The sequence below is a fragment of the Poecilia mexicana genome, unplaced genomic scaffold, assembly GCF_051168715.1.
Source record: "Poecilia mexicana isolate PSO_F unplaced genomic scaffold, ASM5116871v1 scaffold_22, whole genome shotgun sequence".
Classification (NCBI taxonomy): domain Eukaryota; kingdom Metazoa; phylum Chordata; class Actinopteri; order Cyprinodontiformes; family Poeciliidae; genus Poecilia; species Poecilia mexicana.
In genome coordinates this window covers 9630353-9654928 of record NW_028263391.1, presented here as the reverse complement: position 1 = coordinate 9654928, position 24576 = coordinate 9630353, and the positions used below count along the sequence as shown (strand labels likewise).

The 24576-nt window shown below is 39.3% G+C and overlaps 1 protein-coding gene across 2 annotated transcripts in view; it reads right to left on the bottom strand.

The window, feature by feature from the left end:
* The window catches only part of nrd1a (nardilysin a (N-arginine dibasic convertase)), a 39116-nt gene extending 14757 nt beyond the window's left edge, over nucleotides 1-24359 (bottom strand). The window contains exons 1-13 of one of the 2 annotated variants that reach the window (XM_015006852.2): nucleotides 24270-24359; nucleotides 23549-23869; nucleotides 21600-21846; nucleotides 18347-18428; nucleotides 14805-14958; nucleotides 13895-13968; nucleotides 13609-13704; nucleotides 13312-13434; nucleotides 9932-9989; nucleotides 8385-8458; nucleotides 8132-8201; nucleotides 7822-7899; nucleotides 5913-6033 (exon numbers count right to left, since the gene is read on the bottom strand). In XM_015006852.2, coding sequence (XP_014862338.2) covers nucleotides 5913-6033; nucleotides 7822-7899; nucleotides 8132-8201; nucleotides 8385-8458; nucleotides 9932-9989; nucleotides 13312-13434; nucleotides 13609-13704; nucleotides 13895-13968; nucleotides 14805-14958; nucleotides 18347-18428; nucleotides 21600-21846; nucleotides 23549-23724 — 1353 coding nt within the window. In that variant the 5' untranslated portion in view covers nucleotides 23725-23869; nucleotides 24270-24359. The other variant, XM_088002326.1, reaches the window with a different exon arrangement.
* Between the last annotated feature and the right edge of the window lie 217 nt (nucleotides 24360-24576).

Sequence of the window (24576 nt, the reverse complement as noted above, 5' to 3'; positions counted from 1 at the left end):
TTAAAAGAATAAATTTATATCCTATTAGCAGCAGAAACCCTCTTGGTTAGAAATAATAATGAATTAATCAGCTTACGTTGCATGTTAGTTGTATGATAAATTTAAGACGGTAATCATTTGCGATAAAAAAAGTTTCAGAGTGTCATGTTAAAAGTTGCTTTTTAAAGAAAAGCTGACATTTTCTACATGATTGCACATGTAGATCTACAGATTGCTAATATTACTGGCAAGTCATTTTTGTGTAAAAGTGATATAATTTCAACTCACTTAACCTTACTGTGATGAAAGCGAGGTGGCTAATTTGAAAACTAAAAATGAAGGAAACTTCAAGCACAGTGTAAGAGGGAATGTCATTAAGCCAAATTTCTTCTTATGTACAAAAAGAAAAGATTTTTTTACAACTCTTAGTTGAATTTGAATGATAGAAGGTGCAGTTTTTATCATGTTGCACCATTTAAAGTGTCAAAGTCGATAAACTCATCAGGTAGTAGTAAAAATATCTTCTTTATTGCAAAGGAAGAAGATATTTTAGGAGAAAGAGAAATAATGAATTCTTTGCTAAAATGCTTTGGCGGTTATTGTGGTTGACGATAACGGTGTCAGCTGTGGTCGTAAAGTTGCAAAAGAGGGACTGGAGAAGAAGTTGGAGGAGGAGTGAGGATGAAGAGACGGATGCAGAGGGACAGGAGAAAGAGATAAAAGGGAAGAAGCTCTTAGAAAAAAAAAAGCGCCAGGTGCAGTGTGCGAGATTGCGGTGGCATTATGTCGTTCCTTAGAGTATTAAACTCTTTTGATCAAAAGGATTGTGATCCAAACCTCTGCTTTTTGACATATGAAAACAGTATAAAGAAAGTATTAATTTCCCTTCCAACATATTTAATTCTTTCTCCAAACTGATCTGAAAATAAATGTTTTCCAGAGAGTCTTCTCCAAACTCACTTAACTCACCATCAAGGCTGATTTTAATCATTTTGTTCATGTCGACAAATGTGTACAAAGTATAAAATAGAACAAGTCTATCTTTTTATTAGAAACATAAAGGCTCACTCTGGGGATATGGTTATTTCGCCAGATCCATCATGGCGAATTTAAGTAAATATTTGGGGGAAATTAATATTTTTTTTATATGTTTTCAACTGTTAAAAAGGTTTTAACTATGTACTGTCACGTAGATGAAAGTTATGAACGTTTGGGTTTGTGTAGCTTTGAAGTTTTATTTTTTTGTTGTCCAACATTTATTTTGATTTTTATAAGCTGCTTGTTTAATTAACTTTTGTTGACTATTTTTTAAGCTTAAATTTTGTCATAAAACACTACATACAGTAATTAGTTGTTGAATAAACATAGTTCATAAATAAAGTTCATAACATACAAATTGATCCTAAATGGACCAGAACCTCATTCAAATACTTGAGTATTTTTAAAGGTGATCAAGACTCAGCTTCTCTTCTCTTTGACTAACATTATGACAACAAATATCACAGAAGGAATATGACTTATACGCTGGGATATTAATGTGATTTAGTCGGGGATGTTTCATACCCGAGAAAAAAAAAAAAAAAAAAAAAAGACTGTCTAACATAGAAAATATTTATAGGTCTTAATTTAAGTTATTTTGCAGGACTGCTCCGACTCCGTGTCTTAAAAACAGAGATGGACACCATTTATTTGTCAGTTTGCTAAGCATGCAGCGATTGCCAGCGGCTGATTGGCTGAACTATCTTTACGACCGGGAACCCTTCAGTCTCTCTAATTAACACATTATGTCTTGTTTACACAGGGGTTATGTACCAGACTTTTTCTTGGCCAACACCAGTTGCCAGGCAACAAGCAGAGAAATACAGAAAGGTCACTGGCATTGACCTTGTTGCAAAGATGGAGAATGTGAATGACAAGAAAGATCTACAGTGAAATGCCTTAATAATAGTGACTAAACCATAAAAATTCTGATAATATATATATATATATATATATATATATATATATATATATATTATATATATTATATATATATATATATATATATATATATATATATATATATATATATATATATTTCGCTTTTTTTATTTTACAAAGCAAACTCTAAGAAAGCTGAAGAATTCAAATTCAAGTATTACCGCAGCAGCTCTTACATTGATCAGATTTAACTCAACATATTTGTTTTTTGTGTCTTAAAATATTTATATTAATATCTGCATTTCAGGCTTACAACGCTCTGCAAAAAAAAGGTTGGATGATGACTTTTTTAGGATTAAAAAAGGGAATGGTTTAAGTATTATACAAAGAGTTGTCTAGAAACAGAGCAAAGGAAAAAACATTTTAAAATAGAAAATGTATCCATGACGATCTGCCACAGGATGTGTTTGCAGAATAGTAAAGATAATTGTGTATTTTTATGCGCTTGACATCCTTCAACCTCTCTCTCCGATATGTTACTGTTAACCTCAGACAGAGGTCATCATTACATTTTGCACAATTAAAAAAAGGACTCTTTTGTAACAGTCTCCGAATCTTCGGGCAGGCGCTGATGGTTTTTGATTCATATTTTAAAAATTTCAAAACCACTCAATTGCTCCGTTACATTTTTCTGTTTGAACAGTTTAATGTCTTTTAATAAATTGACACGGACAAGAGTTACCCATGTTCTTCATCTCTTCTCTCATCTGCAGAGCAGAGTAATGTATTGCTGTCCCACAACTATCCATGCAATGCCAGTTAACCAGCTCCAATTAAACACTGATTATCCCCCAATGCATTCAAGTCAAACTTATGGCAGAGTAGAAACCTCCTAAACTACAGTGTTTATCAGTCACTATGGTGCATTTCTCAAAACAATTCATACAAAAAGCTAAACAACACTGATTACATGCAAAATCCAGTTTCTTATATAATCTCTCAAAAGTAGATATCTGCCTCAATGAACATGCCAGTGTCTCAGAATGACAAGTCCTTGTTTCAATGTGTTCGGATGGGACAGTCAAATTGCTTAGTCATGTTGCCAATACGACAGCGTTACTCTGGGGGGATGTTCTGTTGTAACCTATGGCTAAAGTTTTGATAACAAGTACTGTAAATAACATTAGTGGGGGATCAATGGCAAGAGTCTGGACATCTACGCTTTTCCTGTGCTTTGCTAAAAGACCATGTCACTGTGACATGCAGAAAAAACACAGTAATGCAGAGCATGAAGGAAGAAAATGTAGACATGTGAACATAGGACAATTTCCTTAAGGAGAACTACAAACGTTGCTGCAGGAATTACAGCGCAGTCTTCCTTTACTTTCCATCTCCATGCTGTGAAAAACTCCTCCATGGGGTTGAGGAATGAGGAGCAGGATGAGAGGAAGTCAATCAGCATCTTGTTGCAGGCTGAAAATCATATCCTGATGATATTTGAGCAATGGAAACGGGCATCATGTCCTCATCCTCTTTCTTCCAACACCTTATCTTCCTACTCTTCTTGTACTTGTCCAAATCTTTGTCAGAAATGTAACATTGTGTTTTTCTCCAACTATATGCTTACCTGCTAGTTGACGGTTCATGAGATGCCATTTCAGAAAACTGGTTGATGTTATGTTTCACATATTTATCTGCGTTGGAGAAACTCGGGATTCATCTGGAAGCAATTTACCAGTTCAGGACAGATAATAAAAAAAAGAAGAGTTCTATGCTTAAATATGAAATATTAAGACTAATACAATGAAATTATGCTTACATGTTGTGCAGTTTCCGACAATTCAACAGAGACTCGTATAATACACTTTGATAAACATGCCAAATGCATTTGAAAACGCAGAAAAAGCAGAGAATTGTAGATAATTACTTGCTTTGATGTACACAAGCGATTGCAAACTGCTCAAAGGCATGAAACTGTCCCTTTATATGTTCACAAGTGGCAATGATATGAAGATTGAACAAGGAGTTTTGAAAATCTGAATTCTGTTCTGAGAAATGCACCACAGCGACTGAGAAAAACTATAACAATGAATTCCTGCGGAGGTTTAAAAAACATCGAGCTGCAGGAAGCTACACTGAGTGATAGCTTGGGCAAGATGGTGTGTACGAAGATGATGTTAGGATCTTGAGGATTTCATATTTCAATTACTTTTGGGGGGGTTTCTTTTGTGATCAGCAGGGAATGAGTCAGAGGTCCTGCAGACACCCACAACCTGGTGTCAAGAGAACCTTAGAGATTGTGTCGAACAGAACATCCTGTTTTTGTACAAATTTCACAGGGTTTAGGTAGAGAGTAAGATGGCAATTTTGTCAACCTTTCAAAAAAAAACAACAACATCAAAACCTTCATTTTTTTCTTCTCGAGGTGCTTATTCGTGTTCTGAGTGATGCTTCTAATTTATGGTGTTTTAATATGCTTTAACTAAACCGTTAAGTCATATAATCTTGTAGTTCAACCATACAGTAAAACTGCTAGAATGAAGCCATCAAACCAATTCAGCCTTGCAGCTGGAGGCACTTTCCTGAACTGCACTGAGCCCTTTTGTTGCCAACATCAGTTTCATTTGGAGCTCACATACTGGATGACGTACAAGAGGAAAAAACGAAGCAGACTGCATGTCAGGCACACATTACTGCAGCAGCACACTGACATTTTCATGTAATGACTGAAAGCTGTTTTGGCATCCACCTTGAGTCTTTCTACACAACAACAAAAAGGCACATTTAAAAAAAACAAAACAAAAAAAAACAAAAAGGCACATAAAAAAAAATAACCTACCAGATATTCTAAGGAATAATGCCAAGATACTGAAGAAAAGTATAGACTCTGTTATGCTTTACCAACAGCAAACTTTAATGTATTTTTTAGTGTTTTATACAACATATTAAGATAAGGTATTGTGTGTTTTTTTAAATACATTCTATTTTACAAATCCAAAACTGAAAAGGGTGCGACTGTATTTGAATCCAGCAGCACTGAGTCAACGTTTTTTTAAAATCCTTCTTCTGCTGTAATTGCAGCTGCAAGTCTTGTGGGATAGGTCAGCTTTATACATCTACAGACTAAAATTGTGGCCTACGCTCCTTTCTAAAACAAGTTCAATCTCAGTCAGATTTGGTTAGCGAGAATCTGTAAACATGAACGTTCAAGTCTTACCAAATACTTTCAGTTTTATACAGGCATGAACATTGACTGGGCCATTCTAAGAACTATCCCATTGTGGTTCTGGATGCATGTGTAGGGTTGTTGTCCTAAACCTCCGTGTCACTAAACAGAGCTCTGCGAGGAATTTTATTCACAGGATTCAGAATGACGGGGCAAAACAGAAACGCAGAGCATACTCCCACTTCCATCTGATCACCGTTTCCTACTTTCTGTTGGTCTGTCACATAAAATTTTGATAAAATACATGCAGTTTGTGGTTGCAACGATACAAAATCTGGAAAGTTTAGGAGCTGTAAATAAGAAAAGAGCCTCAGTGAGGCCGCACCATTTGCAGGAGTCGCCTTGATCGCACAAGACCAAGTTCTTCTGCACAAAATCCAGAACACGACTCATTCAAAGAAAGTAAATGTTTCCAAGGTTATTTTATCTTTTCCACAGCAGCTATTGTTGCAAGTTTGCAGCCTGATACATTTTTCAATTAAGTAGGAAAGGGAGGCAAATAGCCATCTCGCTTACCAATCCTCCACTGTGACTGAGGTTAACAAGTTAGTTGTCATGGCAACTGACAACGCACACAGCTTCCTCAAGAATACCTTTGGAAACAAGCCTGCAGGGCCGTGTTCCCAGCCTCTCATTGGTTTACATATGAACATCTAAATATGGGTGTCATAGAAACAAACCTGATGATCAGGCAACAAAAGCAAATAACTGAAGATCAATGTTTTATATCCTTATAATCCTCATTAATAAAAAAAAAAAAAGTGCGGCAACAGGCAGTTTTCTTTACCTCATAGAAGTTTTGGAAGCCTTCATTCGTGAGGGTGATGGAGACTGAAAAGATGGAGTAGGTGGTGTTTTGGTCAAAGCCGGTTTCACTGTTTCCCCCGTACAAAGCCAGAGCCCAGCACCTACAGAGAGACACACACGACGCAGGGCACACACTCTCACAGCCAGGATGCAAACAGGAATCCGACTGCAATCAAATTAAGTGCTGAAATGTGTGCGCGGGGTGTTAATTGACAGAAATATCACTTCACATTTCCTGGCTGCCTTCCTGGAGGAGCGGTGAGGAGACTTGGAAAAAAAAATAAAAAACATCTAAAAATTTAGGCGGCTGATGTGTCACCCTATTATGCGTTCGTCCTTCCTGTGTGGAAGGGTTTTATTAGCAGTGAAAAATGGGGAAAACAACTTCTGCACTTCAAGTAACGAAAAAAAAACTTGTTTATTGTTCAAGTGCAGCTCGAAGAGACGATGACCCCAACGTTTCAAGAAGCTGGAAACAGAATAAAGTACAAAGGAGGAAAAGAAATTACGGCTTTACTTTCAAAGACACTTTGTTTTTGTCTGGCAGTGAACAAAACTGCCAAACACTGTGGAAAAACAAGTTACAAAGGAGCGGCTCTGAGAAGCAGGATTCAGTTCAATCCAATTCAAGAAGGAGAACTCGTGTATAATAAAGATTTATTAAGCACATAATTCCAAGTAAGATAACTACAGCCAATAGCTATCATTATTACTAAAGGAAAATGTCATGTTGGAGGTGCAGTTTTGTCCAAAACAATCAGGACCACGGACTCTCAATAAGGACCAGAAGACATAAAGTCGGTTGTTGAACAAGCTGGCTGTTCACACAGCCGATTTATGTTCATCAATTTTAAATATTTATTTCAAGGCAGGACTAAAAAGCAGAAAGGAAGCTGACACCATCTCTTCCCATCGAGCAAAAAGGGCAAGCATCATATCCTCGACTCCAACGTCTCTGTCAGACAGAAATTAAAATAGGAGCAGCAAAAGCAAATGAGGTGGATTAGTGGATGGTGTCATCCACAAGTTAATGTGGAATACTGTCTCTGCTGCTCGTGTAGTTTAGCTGTTAGCATGTCATGGCTTCGGTCAGAGGGCTCTTCAGAGTCACTGCACGACTGACTGCTACCAGAGATCCTTCCTGCCCGCAGCGTCACCATCCACCACTCTTTGAAGTCGCTTGGATGACACGACAAAATTTAATTTTCTTTGGGATAAATACGGACTTTTTGACTCGAAGTGAAACATACCCGTTGGATAATGAATCAACATAATGAGTTTCACTTTTTTGAACTGAATGCTTGAAATAAATGAACTTTTCCTTGATCTCCAAATTTATTGAGATGCATCACCGTTTCCCCGTTTCCGCTCAAGGGGACAACATCTGCCCAATTTCAAAACCACCCTCTTGGCTTTTCATTTAAATTCAGCCGCTCTTCTGCATCAGTGGGTTTGCTCTGACAAGAAACTCGGAGCGAGTGCGCTCCAAAATTCACTGCCGCCATTTATCAACAAGTGAACTGCGCGCACAGAATAAACAGGAATATTTTATCAAGGAGCTTTCCAAGTGGTGCAGATGGCAAGGGGAGCATTGGAAAGGGCCCTCGGCATTGTGGGACTTCACCAGGTTTGGCAAATCACTCTGCCACTTAACAACGAGAGGCTGAAATACTCTCGTGCAGCCACATCCTAGGATGAAAACGCATGAATCACGCTGTCAAGTGCGACCGTGCCGACGCGTACGGTTTTGAAGATCGGGCTCAAACGCTCGGCGCTCACTGGGAGCAAGAAAGGGATCGCGTACACGCGGCAAATTGAGGAGGTTTTAATTGCGATCTGGAGTGCCCTCTAAGCACAAAAACAAACAGACCAAAAGCAATAACACTCACTTCTTCCTCAGCACAGAAAGTATGCTTCCTGCGCCCTCATGACCAACCAGCCATGAGATGTAGTGGAGAGGCTTCACTCTGAAAAGAAGAGCAAGAGAACATGAAAATGAGAAAGAAAGAAACACTGATGCAATCCGTCTACAATCGGGGCAACACATGGCATGTTTGGGTTGGACTAATTCTGTGTTTACATGAAGAGGCACAAAAAAAAAAGAAAAAATAAATAAATAAAATAAAATACAAGATAGAGGTTTGATGCAATTTCTCTAAAACGAGGTGAAAGCTTTGTCCGTCATGAACTGTGACTCACCTGTAGTGTTTCTCCTGAGGGGGAAGAGCCCAGGAGATGGTCAGGGCATGGACTTTCCTAACGGGAACGACTGCGAATGGGGAGACAGAGGCCGTAAGACTGAGCAGGTTAACGGTTCGCATATGTTCGCACGCCATCATCAAGTCAGCCGTCAGCCTGTTTTAACAATCTCGCAAGTCGTCAACACTTATTTATAGGCAGAGCCGGAGCCTGCCAGATGTGCGCAGACGCCGGCAGCCGAGCGGATCCGTACCTCTGTAGAGCTTGCAGAAGGCTGGGGTGTTGAAAGGATCCGGGAAATTAGAGAAATCTGGCTTCGGCAGACCGCTGTCGGGACACGAGAGATGTGTTAATACATAACGAGTAGTTAAACTGCGTTTATACATCTACAGCATTGGACACATTTATCAGCACCCCTGCCTATCAATTGTTAGGGTTACTACTTAACTTGTATATCAAAAAGAGCCTTTAATGCACCAACATTTATTCAGTATGGGGAGAAAAAAAAAAGAAATGTTTTGGCTTCCCCCTGAAACAAACCTCCACTGACCTCCAAACAATCCCTTTAGCTCATATTTTACTTTTCCAGTTGATCCGAGTTTCAAGGAAATTCTAATTAGTAATCCAAGTATTTCTGTTTCCCAGGGGTATGAATATAACTCAACTCAGAAGTCAATTTCTAATATCCAGAGGCAACTGGGCTGGATGAGGACTCATATTTCAGGTGACACTTTGCACGTTAAGCAGGATGGCAAGTGAAGTAAAAAAAAAAAAAAGAGATCACTGTAAGAGTACTGCAGCAAAGGGTCTCCGTAACAACTACAAGCAAAAACTAACAAGCTAATCAGATGTTTGGTTATCCGATTCCAGAAAAGGCCTTTTAGACACAGAAACTTTATACAGAATCAGGAGAATTTAAATTTAAACCTTGTGGCCTCTGCTAGCAAACTGAAAATGGGTGTTGTTGGATGTTCCTATGGATAATGTTTGGTTGACACAGAACCGGCCTTCATTAACAGCCATCTTAGTCTCTACATCTAAATGAAATACTAAATTATTTTGTTAAAGGAGCCATTTCTTATCATGAAATTTGAGTCAAATTAAACGGTCCAATTTTCTCCATTTTGCCATCTACTTATTATGTTAACCCAACAAATGAATTTATATTAAGGTTTTTCACACATCTTTAGCCAGGGTGCCAATAAATGTAGCCAACACCAAGAAACTCAGACTTACTATATTCAGAGAAAAACTACAGGCTGAATATTTTTATAGCTATGTGACAGAAGCAATGTCAGAGATTTTTTTATTTCAAAAGCATAACTCCAAAATGTTTTCATGTCTTCGAGCCTGATGAAAATGAGTTTAGTTCAGCCAGATGAGTTGAAATCACATGAAAGGGTTTTTACGAGGAGAGCTGGAGAAAATAAATAAAAAATCTCATTAGCCAAATGCAGCATCCTGTCATCGTTTAGACGAAATGAAAGCCTTTAAAAACACGAAGGTTATGTGGCTTTCATGTAACAACGACGGGTGCGTTGGTTCCCAAAAAAAAAAAAAAGAGGGAAGCCAATGACTTATAAAGCAAATAGAACTGGAGCTACATAAGAACACACTTAGCTCACATAAAGGGATCCATTTCAGGACTATTAGGAAAATAAAGATCAATGTATTAATCACAGGATGCAGAGAAAGAGGAAGGACGAGTCGACCTTCACTTTTAAGAGAAGGATATCGAGGCTCGATCTATGGAACGGCGGCACCTCTTCAGTTGTTGAGAGCCTCTTCTCACATACTCACTTGTTTGGCACCTTGCTGAAGATCTCCCTCACCCACTTCTCTAGAGTGTCCAGCTTTTCTAAGAGACCCACAGAGTGAAGGTGCAGACATTTCAGTATCATCACCTCAATAATTGTGACTTCATTCTAGGGTTTTAAGTCAAATACGTTGGTAACTACTCAACTCTACGTATTTTTTCCCCCATCTTTGAATGAAATTAAAATATTAAAATATAAATTACAATTTTGAAGAGTTTCTGATAAAGCACATGACTATACATATCACAAAAAATCTTTAAAGTACGAGACATGCATATACACCATATAAAAAACAACCATAAACCATAAATCAGACTTATGCGACTGATTTTTGAGGGCTCCAACCTGCCTGTCCGTATTTAAGCAAATTATAATTTCTCTGAAATTATGATAAATAAGAACATTGAAAAAGAAAGATCTTATTTGTATTTAGAGTAAAGCCAAAGTGGGAGAGACTAACTAATCAGAAGCTTGGCTATTTAATCCATTTTAAGGATCACACATTAGCTTCTGTAAGTCGTGTTTCCTAGAGAAACTAAACTAACTTAACTAAGATTTCTAACAGGGTGCCAACTTTGCAAATTCACCATGTGTTACAACAAACAAAAGTTCACAGGCCCAAAACAAATTAAACGGACAACACTGTTGAGCTCCTTTCAGTCTTCTTGTCATCAGCTGAAAGTCTTGCTCTCTCTCACTCTCTTGCAGCCTGAACTTACTTTAAATCTTTAACCTTCAGTTAAACCACATAAACCGTAGACTGTTGCCGTTAGCAAAACATGTCGGTGTTTAGAGTTGCTGCCAAAAAAGAACATTTATTTCAGGGCGTAAATCTACAAATTGATTCGTTTGTGGACATCTAATTAAAAAGTGAAATCAGTATCACTTATTTACTTTTATTGCAAAGTTCCAGCTAGAGATGAACAATATAATATGATTTACTATAGATGTAACACTTAGTAATAAAGGTATAGAAAGGTTTTGAAAAAGTGCAGAAAAAAAAGATTTACCCTCATAAAATTTGTGCAGGTTGAAAGCCTTTGACATTAGGGCTGAAACGATTCCTCGAATGATTTGAGTACCTCGATTACTAAAATTCCTCGAGGAAAATTTACCTGCCTCGAAGCTTCGTTAATTTATGTTTTATTAGTTAGCGCACCGTGTTCCGGCCGGGACTTCATTTGCGTTGCGCGAAGCTCTCACTTCCGCCTCCGAGTTGTTGACAAAAGCTAAGTCTCAGCGGCATAAAGTCCAATCTTCAAGATTGGCCCGTGGGGATTTTATTGATTGATGATAATGCCCAACCTTAAAATGACTGGGGGAATGCCTGGAGTACGGCAGCATTTCTCCTCCGGGGCTGCTGGTTGAAAGCGAACGGCGGGAAGAGCGCTGAGGTGAGCGGATAGCCTGAACAGGGCGGGCGGCTGAGTAGCTGATGCTTACCGTGTAAATGTAGCTTTACCGACGAACCGCACAATAAACTTCATATCCCAGTCTGAAGAAACGGGTGGCGGAGCGCATCGTACATGGCTGGTAGATGAGTTTCTGAGTGTGACCAGTGAAGGTGTCGTAAATATCCCGTATTGCTTCCCCCCGTGTTCGTCCCCCGGTCTAACGGTTCGTCAGTCCGCTGGTCTATTTCCTCCCCTCCACCCCATCTTACGTTCGTTCATTCGCCCTCTCCTCCCACTCCAGGCGGCATTTCCCGTATTTTCAAACCCAAAGCGTGACAGGTTAGGTGGCAAGGTGAGTTTAATTAATCTATTAAACTCACTGAAGATGAATACATAAACTAAAAGCTGGATTGTAGACATTTTTTATAAGCATATTTGTGAGCCTGCCTCTTTGTTATTAAATTCAATATAATTTCAGATTTTTCTATAACTTTTCTTCTGGTTAACTTAGAAAGTGAGCTATTATTGTTACAGGTTAGTTTTCTAAACTACAAAAAAGCAACTGTTAGGGATGCTCAAATATGAAAAATTGGACTGATATTGATATCTGATAGTAACACCTGTATTATGCCAGATTTACCAATATTTCATTTTATAATTTTTTTTTTATCCGATTACTCGATTAATCGTAAGAATAATCGATAGATTACTCGATTACTAAAATATTCGTTTACAACAGCCCTATTTGACATGACACTGTCGTTAGATGTAAAAAAGAAAACATAATTTTCTCTCTCTCTTTCTCAAAAAAAAAAAAAAAGATCAATTTGGCAGTTTGGGAATATTTCCAGTCAAAAGAGAAGCACAGAAAGAAAAGCACCAACAACAACAACAGTGGTAAAGGTTTTAAAAGTACAATTAGCAAGCTAGGAGCTGGTTATCAAAGGGCTTTAAACAAAATAAATTACAAAATGTTAAATGTGTGTATTGGAATCCTAACAATCTCATCACACCATGTGAACCTGACAACAACACAAACAATGTGATGTTTTAAAACTACACTCACCATCCTTAGTTAGAATTTTGACTTTTGCTTTAAGAGCAACTCTGTTTTCAATATTTCCATGAGGAGAACAATAAATAGTGTTTATGGTTTAGAACAAGGGGTTCTAGACTGCATGCAGTGAGCCCTTTACAGCCAAAAACACTGCTGAGTTTAGTCATGCTTTTTCACCACCACTATAAAGTTTATGAAGTATTTGTAATAAAGTTTTAAGTTTATTACCTACTCCTGCTTACCGTTAAAATGAATAAAACATTATGTTTCCCCTACTGCTATAACGCAAATTATTATCAGGCTTATTCCTTAACAAAAAGGATTTAGCTGTGCAGCGAACATAAAAAAAAGAAATTAAGAAATTGTGTGTCGCTCGAAAACACTTGAACTTGATTGTATTACCATGTTCCGATAGTTCTTAGACGTTTTATTGTCTAACACGTTGTCTCCTGCTTTTCTAATTAGGACGACTGTGACACATCTGTTTCAGCCAACACCGCCGTAGATTGAGAAAAACACACGACTCCCAACAGGAAGGGATCATATTTATACTGAGGACCATTAACTCATCGGTTTAATGAGGATGATAGTTCGGAGCACACAAAAAAAATTCAACACTTGTCAATATTTTACTGGAATAAAGTAGTTAATTACCTGCGTGACATTTTCAGCGAAACCCTGAAAATCTGTTGGATAATTTTTATCTGACAGCAATTATCTCCAGCTGGCTGCACATGGATGAAGAGGAACCTTATTTGTGCAAATGCCAGTTTAATTTATGAACCTGAAGATTGCCTTTTTTTCCCCAAGGAATCAGTTTGTTTCGCCGCATGAAATAAGTTAGAGGATCGAGTTAATTTCTCTTAACTAAATGCGCCTTTATGAATGAAAAACGGGATTGATTTTTCCGACCTTTTGACTGAACAGCCAGAGTCATGTAGTGGGCAGAGTAGTGCTCCTTCCAGAAGGCAAACAGACGCTTGTACACGTTGATCTTTTTCTTCTTCGGCTCATGCTTCAGTGTCTCAGCGTTACCTAGGATGGATTAACAAGAACCAAAGATAGTTTTGGGGCAGCAAAGATTGAATTCAGAGAGATGAAGCTGGAAAATTGGCGTTTTATTCGCCACACCTGTGTGTTATTGCTGCACATTCTCCAAGGAGGCCCAGTGTGTGTTAAGTGTCCCAGTGGTGGTTTTTCCAGACTTACCCCAGCAGAACTTGCCCATAGGGTGTCCAGGTTTGGCCAGACTGCCGAACAGCATCTCCTTCCTGTGGGAGTCGGACGGCTTAGCCAGCTGGTACTCTGACAGGAAAAACAAAACACAAACAAGGAGCAGACAAAGGATTTAAAAAAAAAAAAAAAAAGAACACAACAATAGATGGAGTATAAAAGAGCTACATGAGCAGCTGCGATGTTTATAACCCCAAATAGATGAGGTACGATTTATCATCTCAGAACAGAGCAAGGGATATGCAGCGGCAGAGAGACGCACCGCTGTCAACCGCCTCCACCTCCCTGTTGATGGCGTCTCGGATCATCAGGGGGCAGATAAAGAACTGGGCCCACCTGAGAACAACAAACACCATGCAGAGTTTATATTAGCAGCTTGCTTAGCAAAACATGGAGATAAAAAGAAATGGAGAATTAGTCAAAATCACCAAAGAGAAATCGTTAAAATACCAGTGGAAACGTGCAACTATTATCACACCATTTGATTTCCGTAATGCAAATAAGGTTGTTCAATAGATTGTTTCGAAGGGTGCAGAGAAACAAACTTCTCAGTTTAATAAAAATCATTTTAAATCTAAAGTATGAATAATTTTGGGCTCAACTGTAAGATGAACATGAGTGACTGGATTTAAATGTTGTATTTGCAAATAAAAATACCAATTAGTCCAGTTGTACAAAGCTGCACAAAATTTGTATTTTACATTTTAAGGGGGAAAAAATGCAATTAAATTTAAAATACAGATGAGACAATTTGTCTGATAAGACAAAATTATTTTTAAAACTCTGAGCTGCAAACACCACTGGTCTTTGAGAACACAAAAAAATGTTCCAGATTTTCCTGGCTTGCACATATTTGGGAAGAAAATGACTTCCTAAACATCATCCAAAGTGTGCAAGACACCAACAGATTTTATACTCTAACAGCTGGACATGGATAGTGCCACATGTCATTTCAACGCATTGCTAAAATCAAGCAGAATCATGTTTTCACGGTGTCTAAATGGCCTCTTTGAATTATCTTCTCCTGCTCTGTTTCTCTCTTTTCTGTTTATCCGTCAGTCAAGCAAAAGCTCTCAATAAGTTCGCCTGTGAAGGGTGACAGCAGCAAAAAAAAAAGAAAAAAAAGAAGAAAAAAAACACACAAAGACAAAGGAAATCTCTCGTTTCCAGACCTGTCAAGGGCTTCTTTGAAGCTTTTTCTCTGGACGTCAAATTGGAAGATGGTCCTTTCGCAGTCGGTGGAGGCGTTGTCGCTCCCGCCGTGCTTCTTGAGGAACGCATCAAAGCCGTTTTCTGACGGGTACTTCTCGCTGCCCATGAACACCACTGGAATACAACAAGGAAATCAGATGTGACGGGGAGGAGAAGCGTAAAGTGACTGTACATCAATGAATGGATAAATAAATAAAATAGCATAAATGAAAAATCCATCACAGCAGCTTTCTGAAAAATGTGTATTTTATTTATGGGTCCTCTTGTTTGCCTGGACAATGAGCCAAGCACAGACACAGCCTGACAACGCATTTCAGAAAATGATAGCTTTGTCTCTCTTCACACGGCTCCAAGCGAAGCTTTGAGCATTTGTTGACAGTTCGGATGACAAACTTTAAAAATAAGCATGGGTTTCCTTTATGACTAATGACCTAAGAACAATGTTCAGCTATCTCTGCTGATGGCAGCAATCCTAAAGATGTGTGGCGGTCTGAGTTGCACCAGCTTTCTTCTCCTGACTTGTCCTGGTCTTGCATAATTAAAAGCAGGAGACCATCGTCTACTTTACCCGAAGTCCACGCAAATCAAATGATTAGCGGTAAATCACCGATTTACTATACGGACGACACTGCAGAATTGGCCCTAATTTTAAGGTTTTGAAATTATCTCCTAAATCTGACAGTGCAATGTTCAGTCCACTGTCCAAAAATGGAAAGCGTGTGACAAATGTTCCAAGAGACTTAGCTGTGAACCAAAAATTGGCAGGGCAAAGAGAGGATTAATCAGACAATCTGCCAGCCGACAAGGTGACTTCTAAAGGAAATTGAATATATTGGATTTTACTGAGGGCTGTGAGAGTAAAAGGGGGTGAAGATACAAATGCATGCCACAATTTTTAGGCGTTTAACATGTAAAAACATTTAAGAACCAGGTGTCGTTTTCCCTCCGCTTCACAATTATTCACCACTTTTGTCCATCAGATAACCAGCTGTTTAGTATGTGTGGTCGAGGCCACCACGACCTCCGATGTGAACTGAACCTAAACTGACAGGCTGAGGAAGGAGAGGCGTTCAGACAGGAGGAGGTGTGATGAAAACCTCACCCAAGTTACTGGGCTTTGTTCATCCACTGCAGAATACAGCGCAAAAAGTAAATAAATGTAATAATTTATGATACTACAAACTACGATGATGCATTTATCATGTGCTGCGACCAACAGCAGATCTGAATCTTTTAAAAAGTCAAAGTCCAGACGAGGGCTGGGGATTTTGGCAGATATTTTTGGATTGATTATCGTTTGTTGTGGAAAAACTTCTTATCGTGATAAGAATTTAGATTTTTCATTGTCTCAATAAATTTCAATTAATGACATCAAATAAAAAAGCAAAACTGATAATACCGTCAGAAATGTTTTTTTTCCATTTTCTCCAATGTTTGTTCAACAAGAACATCAATAAATGCCAGTAAATTAGAAAGAATGTGCAATTTGTGCAGGTTAGTGCTATAAATAACATTTCTTAAATAACTGGCGTCCTGAAGAAGCCTATTTTATAAGGGAATGTTTTTCAATAACAGTATTTGTGTTCTTGAGTATTGCACCTTTTTTCCAATAAAGCAGCAATAAATAGTCTATCATATTTTTTTATTATCACAAATTGGCACAAAACATTGTGGTAAGAGTCCATATTGTCCAGACCTAAATTTCCTTAAGAACCCACTGAACACAGTCTTAGTGTCCAGTCTGTTAAAGCTTGAGCTATTCAGCAAAAATGGAAGTTAGGGATGTCTGCTTCTTCTTCTTCTTCTGCTGCTGCTTCAAAGCTGAAAGGAATGCAAAAAGTCTTGCAGCTGTAAATTGTAGCAAATTATATTTTACAAAGTTTTGTCTCTGGGGGAATCATACATATGAATACCACGTGTTTCAGATGGGGCTGCACAGTGGCACAGTTGGTAGAGCTGTTGAATGTTCTGGGTTCGATTCCCAGCCCCGGTCTTTCTGCATGGAGTTTGCATGTTCTCCCTGTGCATGCGTGGGTTTTCTCCGGGTACTCCGGTTTCCTCCCACAGTCCAAAAACATGACTGTCAGGTTAATTGGCCTCTCCAAATTGCCCCTAGGTGTGAGTGTGTGTATGTATGGTTGTTTGTCTCTGTGTTGCCCTGCGACAGACTGGCGACCTGTCCAGGGTGACCCCCGCCTCTCGCCCGGAACGTTAGCTGGAGCTAGGCACCAGCACCTCTCCCAATCCCACTGAGGGACAAGGGTGTAAAAAAAATGGATGGATGGTGTTTCAGATGTACCCATCAAAGCATCTTTCTTGATCATGCTACATCTTATGCAATTAACTGAAGAGTATGTCTGCATAGTGGAAATTCTTTCAAAAGGCACCATAAGTCTCGACAGCTGACGACAATGCTTAATGTAAATCCAGCCTTACTGACGATTTTTGACTTTTTCTAAAATGGTTTCTTACATTTTATACCTCATGTATTAGATGGGGGGGATTTTTTTTATTTTTTGCAGGTAATGAGTTGAATGGAAATAAAAGCAGCAGAGAAAAGTGGGTCAAAAAAAGCCTAAAAGAAAATTTTATGTCCTTTGCCCCCCTCCACACACTGGATGACCATGGCCTCAGGAGAGGGTTATTCTGGGAGCTGTCACATCCCGTTAACTGATCTTGAACGTGACAAAACAAGAAAACAAGGCACGCACAACAAAGAAACAAAAACGCAATAAAACATCGGGATCAGTGGCAACATTAAAAGAGCGATGGTAGAATGTATTAATAGAAAATGTAGACTTCGATCTTCCTAAGGCACGGTTAGCTGCGCTGTCTTCCCACAACCTCGTCACCCGTTCTACTGAGGCTGGAGAAACACAGGAAGGAAAAGCCCTGAGGGCGAACATTCAGCAAAGAAGAGTTGACATTTTACACAAGGATCTGACGCTGGTTTGCAGTGCCAGGCCCTACAGATGTGTTCTAAAGATGGATTATTTGAACTAGATAATAACTCAAGAAAAACACACACACACACACACACACACACACACAGAAAAAAAAAGCCTCAAAAGTAAAACTGTACGCAAAAGACGATAACTCTCCAGTCTCTATATTCAAAGCATATCTATGAAAATAAAAATGCTTTGAATGTAGCAGCAGAAAAATATGTGTCAGGGCTAACTTTCACTTCAAAGAAAAAGGTTTACTTAAAAAAATAAATAAATAAAGGAAGGAAGAAAGGAAGCACTGAGACTCCTTTCTTCCACAATTTGGATTAATTGACTAAATCTCACAATAACCTCATTCAGTTAGGAGCTTTTCTCATCCAAATATTATTTGGTTTGAAAAGTCCCGATCGGTGGTGTGGATAAAATCCACAGAATCCACCGTTCCAAGTTACCTTTTTCACACCGAATCAGCCCTTTAATTGTCCCGTCTCGGTTTTGTATCAAGGCGCTGAAAAGGAGGAACTCGATTGGACTCTCCGGCGTTAATTACTCACTGTGCTCCAGAAAGTGAGCGAGGCCTGGGAGGTCGCTGGGGTCGCTGAAGCTGCCCACGCCGACACACAGAGCCGCTGCAGACTTAAACACAGAGAAATCAAATTATCTTTGAGACTTGTCCTGATTGTCAGAGAAGTGTGACTGTTAAATAACTACAAGCAACGCAGTTGCATAGAAGAACAAAAGAAGACACAACGGTAATGGGAGCAGGGGAAAAGAATGTAGTCGCATCATTTGCTGCTATGTATCATAGCATGCATTCATTTTATTTTCTCATTGAGTGATCCCATGTTGGTTATATGCGGTTTTACTCCATAATGCATTAGATAGCATGTTCACTTTTGTTCTATTATGCATTTGAACTGTTCTTTTTCCAGAGGATTCATTATTCAGTTCTTTGTATTTCCATGCAGCTCAAAGCACTTTACAAAACAAAGTGATCCAATATAAAGAAAGTAAACCCAACACTTTCCGATTTTAAAAGTAGGTCAAATTAATTGACACCCATTCCCATTTGACCCAAGTTACAGAACAAAGCAGTCAAATTTAGTTCATAATGCCAGCTGGTGAAACGGCATAAGGAAGTCAAGTTATTGTTTGACTTTGCAGGAATCCAATCCTGATCAAGCATGAGGTGACAGTGGAAAGGAATGACTTTTTTTCACAGCCCATTAATATTTGATTACATATCCCAACTTGACCACAGGCTTCGGGTAAACATCGACAAGCTTTTGGTATAACTTCTGCCTCATATGTTACCAATTCTCCAATCAGAAACAGTAGCCCAACTTTCTTATCGGCTAACCTTAAAAGTTACCTCTAACGATGTAAGCCAGCCAAACTCACTTTTAATGCATCTTTGGGATCACTGTTGTGCTTGAACACAAAACAGTGAAGTTAGTTTAACATGAGCAAGAGAGAAGTTCCTTCTCAAAACTCAACACCTTTAAGTTTGACTAAAATTTGCAGCTGCAATAAAAAAAATAAAAGGCTAAATGTCATCTGAAGAAGTAACACATCTGGTTAAATTACAGGGATAAAGCAACTTGGGCACTCTACCTGGAAGAATGCTGATCTGTCTGTAATTCCCTAAAAGACATTAATTCAAATATTAGAGTGCAAGTACTGATGTGTAATTTACACAATGTGCACAAGGGAAAATCTTCAAAAATAAAAATAAAATGTGTGTACCCTAGTCTTGATTGCTATATTTTCAGTAAAGTAAGAAAAAAAAGAAAAAAAAGAAAAACACTTACAAGTTCACGTCCAAAATAAATAAAACCGAAAACATATTTCTCGCATATTGCATCATCATGCCAGCCAAAACACAGCATGTTAAAATTCTTACAAGAGGTCCTCTGCAAACTTGTTATTTTTGTCACATTTTACGGATAAACCGACTGTCTGACTTTACCTCCAAGTTAAGAAATACATTAATATGGCAATTTATATTCATGGTTTAAGGGTAGAGACCAAAAGTGCAGTTTTTTGTTGTTTTTTTTTTGGCCTGGTAAAAATTCATCCAATGTTCTAGATAAGCAACTTAAATTAATTCAAAAATGTAGTTTCCTCTAATTAGCAGTTAGGAAGCAGTGTTGGGTCTGAGAGGAGACAGAACTAGTCTCAGGTATGGCTGTCAGGTGAAAAAAAAAGAAACTTGAGGTTCAGGTTGTTTTTTTGTGGAATCTGCAAAACAATATTGAAATCTGTGTCTTTAAAGCTTTGAACAATGTTTCAATGTTATTTTGTTTCATTGTTTCACTGTTCAGAGCAATTTCGCCCTGGAAGAGTTGGCTGTTGTTTTTCAAACAAGTACCTAAATGGACTTGTTGAATTATGCATTAGGAAGTTTCACTTTATTGGACCCTCTGCGGGAATTTAAATAAATACTTTGAACTTTGAGAGACAACAAGAAAGAAGCTGAAAGCTGCTGACAAGTTGAGCAAGATGCAAACTTACTAGGTCTACACCAAAAATGGCACAAAAAGTTTCTTTTATCAGCAGTCAGATAAGCTCTAGTTTGTTCCTAATTTTATGTGGAATAAATATTTTTAAATGGCAAAAATCTCTGAATACTAAAAACATAGAACATGAATAAATCATAATCAGCCTTTCTATTGTTTTTTTCTAAAGCAGCAGATAAATAACTATCAGTAAAAAGCCTGGTAACCTTGTACTATACATGGATGACGGTGTGTCATCTGAATCCCCAGAGTCCAGTGGACTGGTATTGTTCATAGGACACAGACTGTTTACTGGATAAATATAAAATGACCTTTTTAACAGGAATATGTCAAAGCAAAGGATGGGCATCAATTAGCAACACAGAGAAAGGCACTGTGAGTGTTTTTCATGCAAATATCTATGCTGGTATCATAGAGCTTCTTAAAGAGACAGAGGCTAATTTCAAGTTGTCCAATTGCAAAGCTCAATTGTGCTATAGAAATAGCACTACGTACCAGGAAAATGCATAGTACCGCCCCTTTAAGTGACGTCTTAAAGCAAAACGGCATGCTGTGGCTAAACTAACTCCACATGGGCTCGTAGGATTTGAGAGCCGAGTCAGACGATGTACCTGGAATAATGTTTTTATGACTACGTTTTTGGAGTGCAACTAATCTCCCATGAATAAATGCTAATTAATCAGGTGAAGGAACTGAGAACTGCACAACTACTAGATGGCTTGGTAACATAAAATTACATCAGGGAACATGCAGACATGCACAACTGTCTAACAAATCTGGTCAGAAAAGGAGAATAATTTGTGTTTATTTGACAGCTTTCTGAGTTTTGTCACTGCGGTAAATTTCAGCCACACTAGGATAGTGGCAGGTTGCTTTTAAGGCCCTCCAGGGGATGTTGGTTTGCTAGGTATCCAAACTGTTGCATTTGGACATCTGGTCAGACTTTATTGTAATTACTGGAAATGTTACCATATACACCTCAACTTCATGAAACTGAATTCAAACTGCAGACTCTTGTAACATTCCTTTAGCTTTGGGTTCATATTTTATTCACTCTTCTGAAACTTTTGGTTGTCTTCTCTGCTGACTTGTACTCATCCTTTCTCTTTCACTTTTTTTGTTTTTTTTACATAATTTTTTTTTTTACTTTGATTTGAATACAAGTGAAAAAATGAAAGTTGCAAAAATAAACATATCTGCATTTAAAAGAAAACTTAATGAATGTTGAGCATTTGTACAGCAGGCTACAGTCTAAAAGAGGCTTTTCAGTAAAACACCAGTGTGGTACCTGTTTGTCTGCACTTCCTCTCTTCTTTTTAGCTCCCTTCTTGTCTTCCCTGCCTTCATCCACGTCAGCCTCATCCTCGTGCTCCTCCTCATCGTCTTCATCTTCCTCCTCCTCCTCTTCTTCTTCGTCGTCGTCGTCATCATCGTCCCCCTCTTCTTCTTTGTCTAAGTCATCATGTTCTGATACCGCCGGCCCACTGAAGTCAGAGATGAGCAGAGCTGCGAGGCCGTTGTCTAAAACGATGTACCTGAGGAGCATAAAACTAAAGTAAAAACCACACAACCACCTTTGGTGAACTCCAACGTCGCAAGTTTCATCGACTTTCTTCTTTCTCTTGTCCGATTTTTAGCGGGGCTGTTAAATCATGTATTACTTTGAAGGCTCCATCTCGAACCCTCTGAGGCTTGTTCTGTGCTTCTTTTTCCGCAGCACATTTTCTGACTACGCACCGCGGCGGCCCGGGGCACCGATGTGTGCTTAAAGCATGAAATCAGATCATCAGAGTGCAATAATAACAATGCACTGATCCAGCTGGAGGAGAAGCTCAATATCATTTGTGGATTGGGGTTAGTAGATCTGGGTCATTTTATCTCTACTTTCACATTTACGAACCAAGAAAATAGCTCTTCGTGATAGATTTCAGTGAATGTGAAATTAAATTAAACACTGTGACTGGGAACAAACTAAAACCCCAGGAGCTTTACCCAGAGGCAGTGTTTGGTTAGGGCTTTATGGCTCGCTGCCCAGGGAAGACTACTGCCATGGGGCGATAAATTCAGTCAGCTGAGCCCAAACCAAATCTTCTTCCGCTTATTTGCATGTCCTGTCAATGAGGATTTGAAGATCTTTGTGAAATGGAAGGAAAAGGTTGGATGTTAACATACATTTTCAGCCCGACATGAAATGCAACCAAATACTTTCAGAAGTCTTACATTCGGTAACTAAAATCCATCGGCGTGTAATTTAATCTCAGAATAACCACAGCTGTCTCGGTTTGCTGGAGAGCATGAGCACAGCAGACAGGTCGGGCAGAAAGTTGTGGGGAAGCTTAAAGCAGGGTTTGGGTTTCAAAGCAATACCCCGCAGAGCACTGTTTGGTCCGTCGTTTGAAAAAGACGAATTGAACAGAAGAGGAAGGCACGACTTCAAACTTAATGAGACATGGATGTCCTTCTGAAGTGACAGGAGAGCATTACTCAGAGAAGTAACCAGAAGGTCCATGGTGACTCTGAAGGATCTACAGCTCAGACAGGGGATTCTGTTGACAGGATAAATTTTAGTTGCTCCCTTTATGGGAGATTGGCAAAGATAACAGCATTAGTTAGAGCTTGTTGAAAGCCATCTCACAGTTGAGATTACATGCCAAACGTCGTATGTAAAGAAAGACTGACGACAAACATCAACCTGAAGATGTTTTACATCCCAGTTGTAAAACATTGGATGGAAGTTTCATGCTTTTCTTTAACAGGGAAGCTGGTCATTCATAGGACGATTAATGGGGCTAAACATTGATCAATGCCAGGAAAAAAAAAACATTTTAGAGGCTGCAAAAGACTTGACAGTTGGGTTGGACGTCTACCGTCCATGTGTTAGAATGGAGCAGTCAAATGCCAGACCTAAATCATCATGTGACAGTGCAGTGCGAGTGTGAACCGCCCAAGTTGTAAATGTAACACATTTTGCAATTTTGATGCCCAAAAGAACCGAATCTACCAGTCAGTCTGAAAACACCGGTCTTTGGATTTGCAAAGATGGAAGAGACATCTTACAAAGAAAAGTAAAACATGCTTCTGAACAGTATCACCTCAGAGGGGGTTGAATTAAAGTGCATGCCACACTTTTCAGACCAATGTGCTTCTCACTGCTCAGCTGTATTAAGTGCTGGTCTTTCGTCAGAACAGGCAAAGCCGCAGTTCACCAACGAAAACACGTCAGAAAGAGCTTTGTACCTGTACTGCTTCGGGTCGCTGGGTGACTTGATGATCTCACGGTCTCCCACATTGTCCTCTCCTCCTCCATCATCTTTTGCACCCCGGCTCTCCTCACGGGAAGCCGGGGCCTCCGTCTGGACCGAGCCCGGAGAGTCAGCCGCCGGGGTGCTACTGGACTTGTTTGTTTGCGGCATCCTCGGCAGAGGTGACGAGGCTTTGGCACAGCGGACTGACAGCAGAGCACGGCTGTAAACAACAGGACAGCTCGCCGTCACTGGGAATTTAGTCGTTAACGCGGCGACACGCCGTGTCAGCCTGAACAGGGCAATGATGAAGACCCTTCGGGCAACAAAAACAAACAGAAATATTGTAAACAAAAGCATTTAACGGGACTTTCTTAATATATATTTATATATGACATGAGGGATAAAGGTGTGAACCTGGGCTGTCACACACACACAAAGCCTAACCTACCAGCACAATGCAGCTATTCACAACGGCTATCTGGGGCTTTCGCCCTTTTCAATTTGATGTCAGCTAAAACCCAACCGCCCTGAAAAAACCCCCACACCTCTGCGCTCCAAAAACACACAATACCGAGGAGGAGATGTAGCTTAGTGTATAAAAAGCAGCGCCTCTGCTCAGGGTTGAAAGTTAGACGGGTGTAACAACCGCCTGGGAGAACTGTTGGTCAGTAGAAATAACTTTTAACGCCGGCGTGTTTATCATGTATCCATACCTTCCTCCTTGCTGTTAGCAGGACGTCCGCATCATGTCAATTCCGCTTTCCTCAATAAGCAGCGCTGTGATTGGCTGAGAGGATTCCACGACGCGCGCCGATTGGCTGCGCAGAATCAACGGGGCGGGACTCAGGTGCTCCCACGTGTGCGCCTGGCAGTCAGCGGTGGTTACATTGCAGTGCTCAGAGATGGGACAGGCAGCAGCGACAAGGCGACACCATCTGTTACCTATTATAGATGCCTGATTGAGAATGTCCTGCTTGCCTCTTGTCATAATAAGTTAATGTTATAATTGATCCTTTCGGA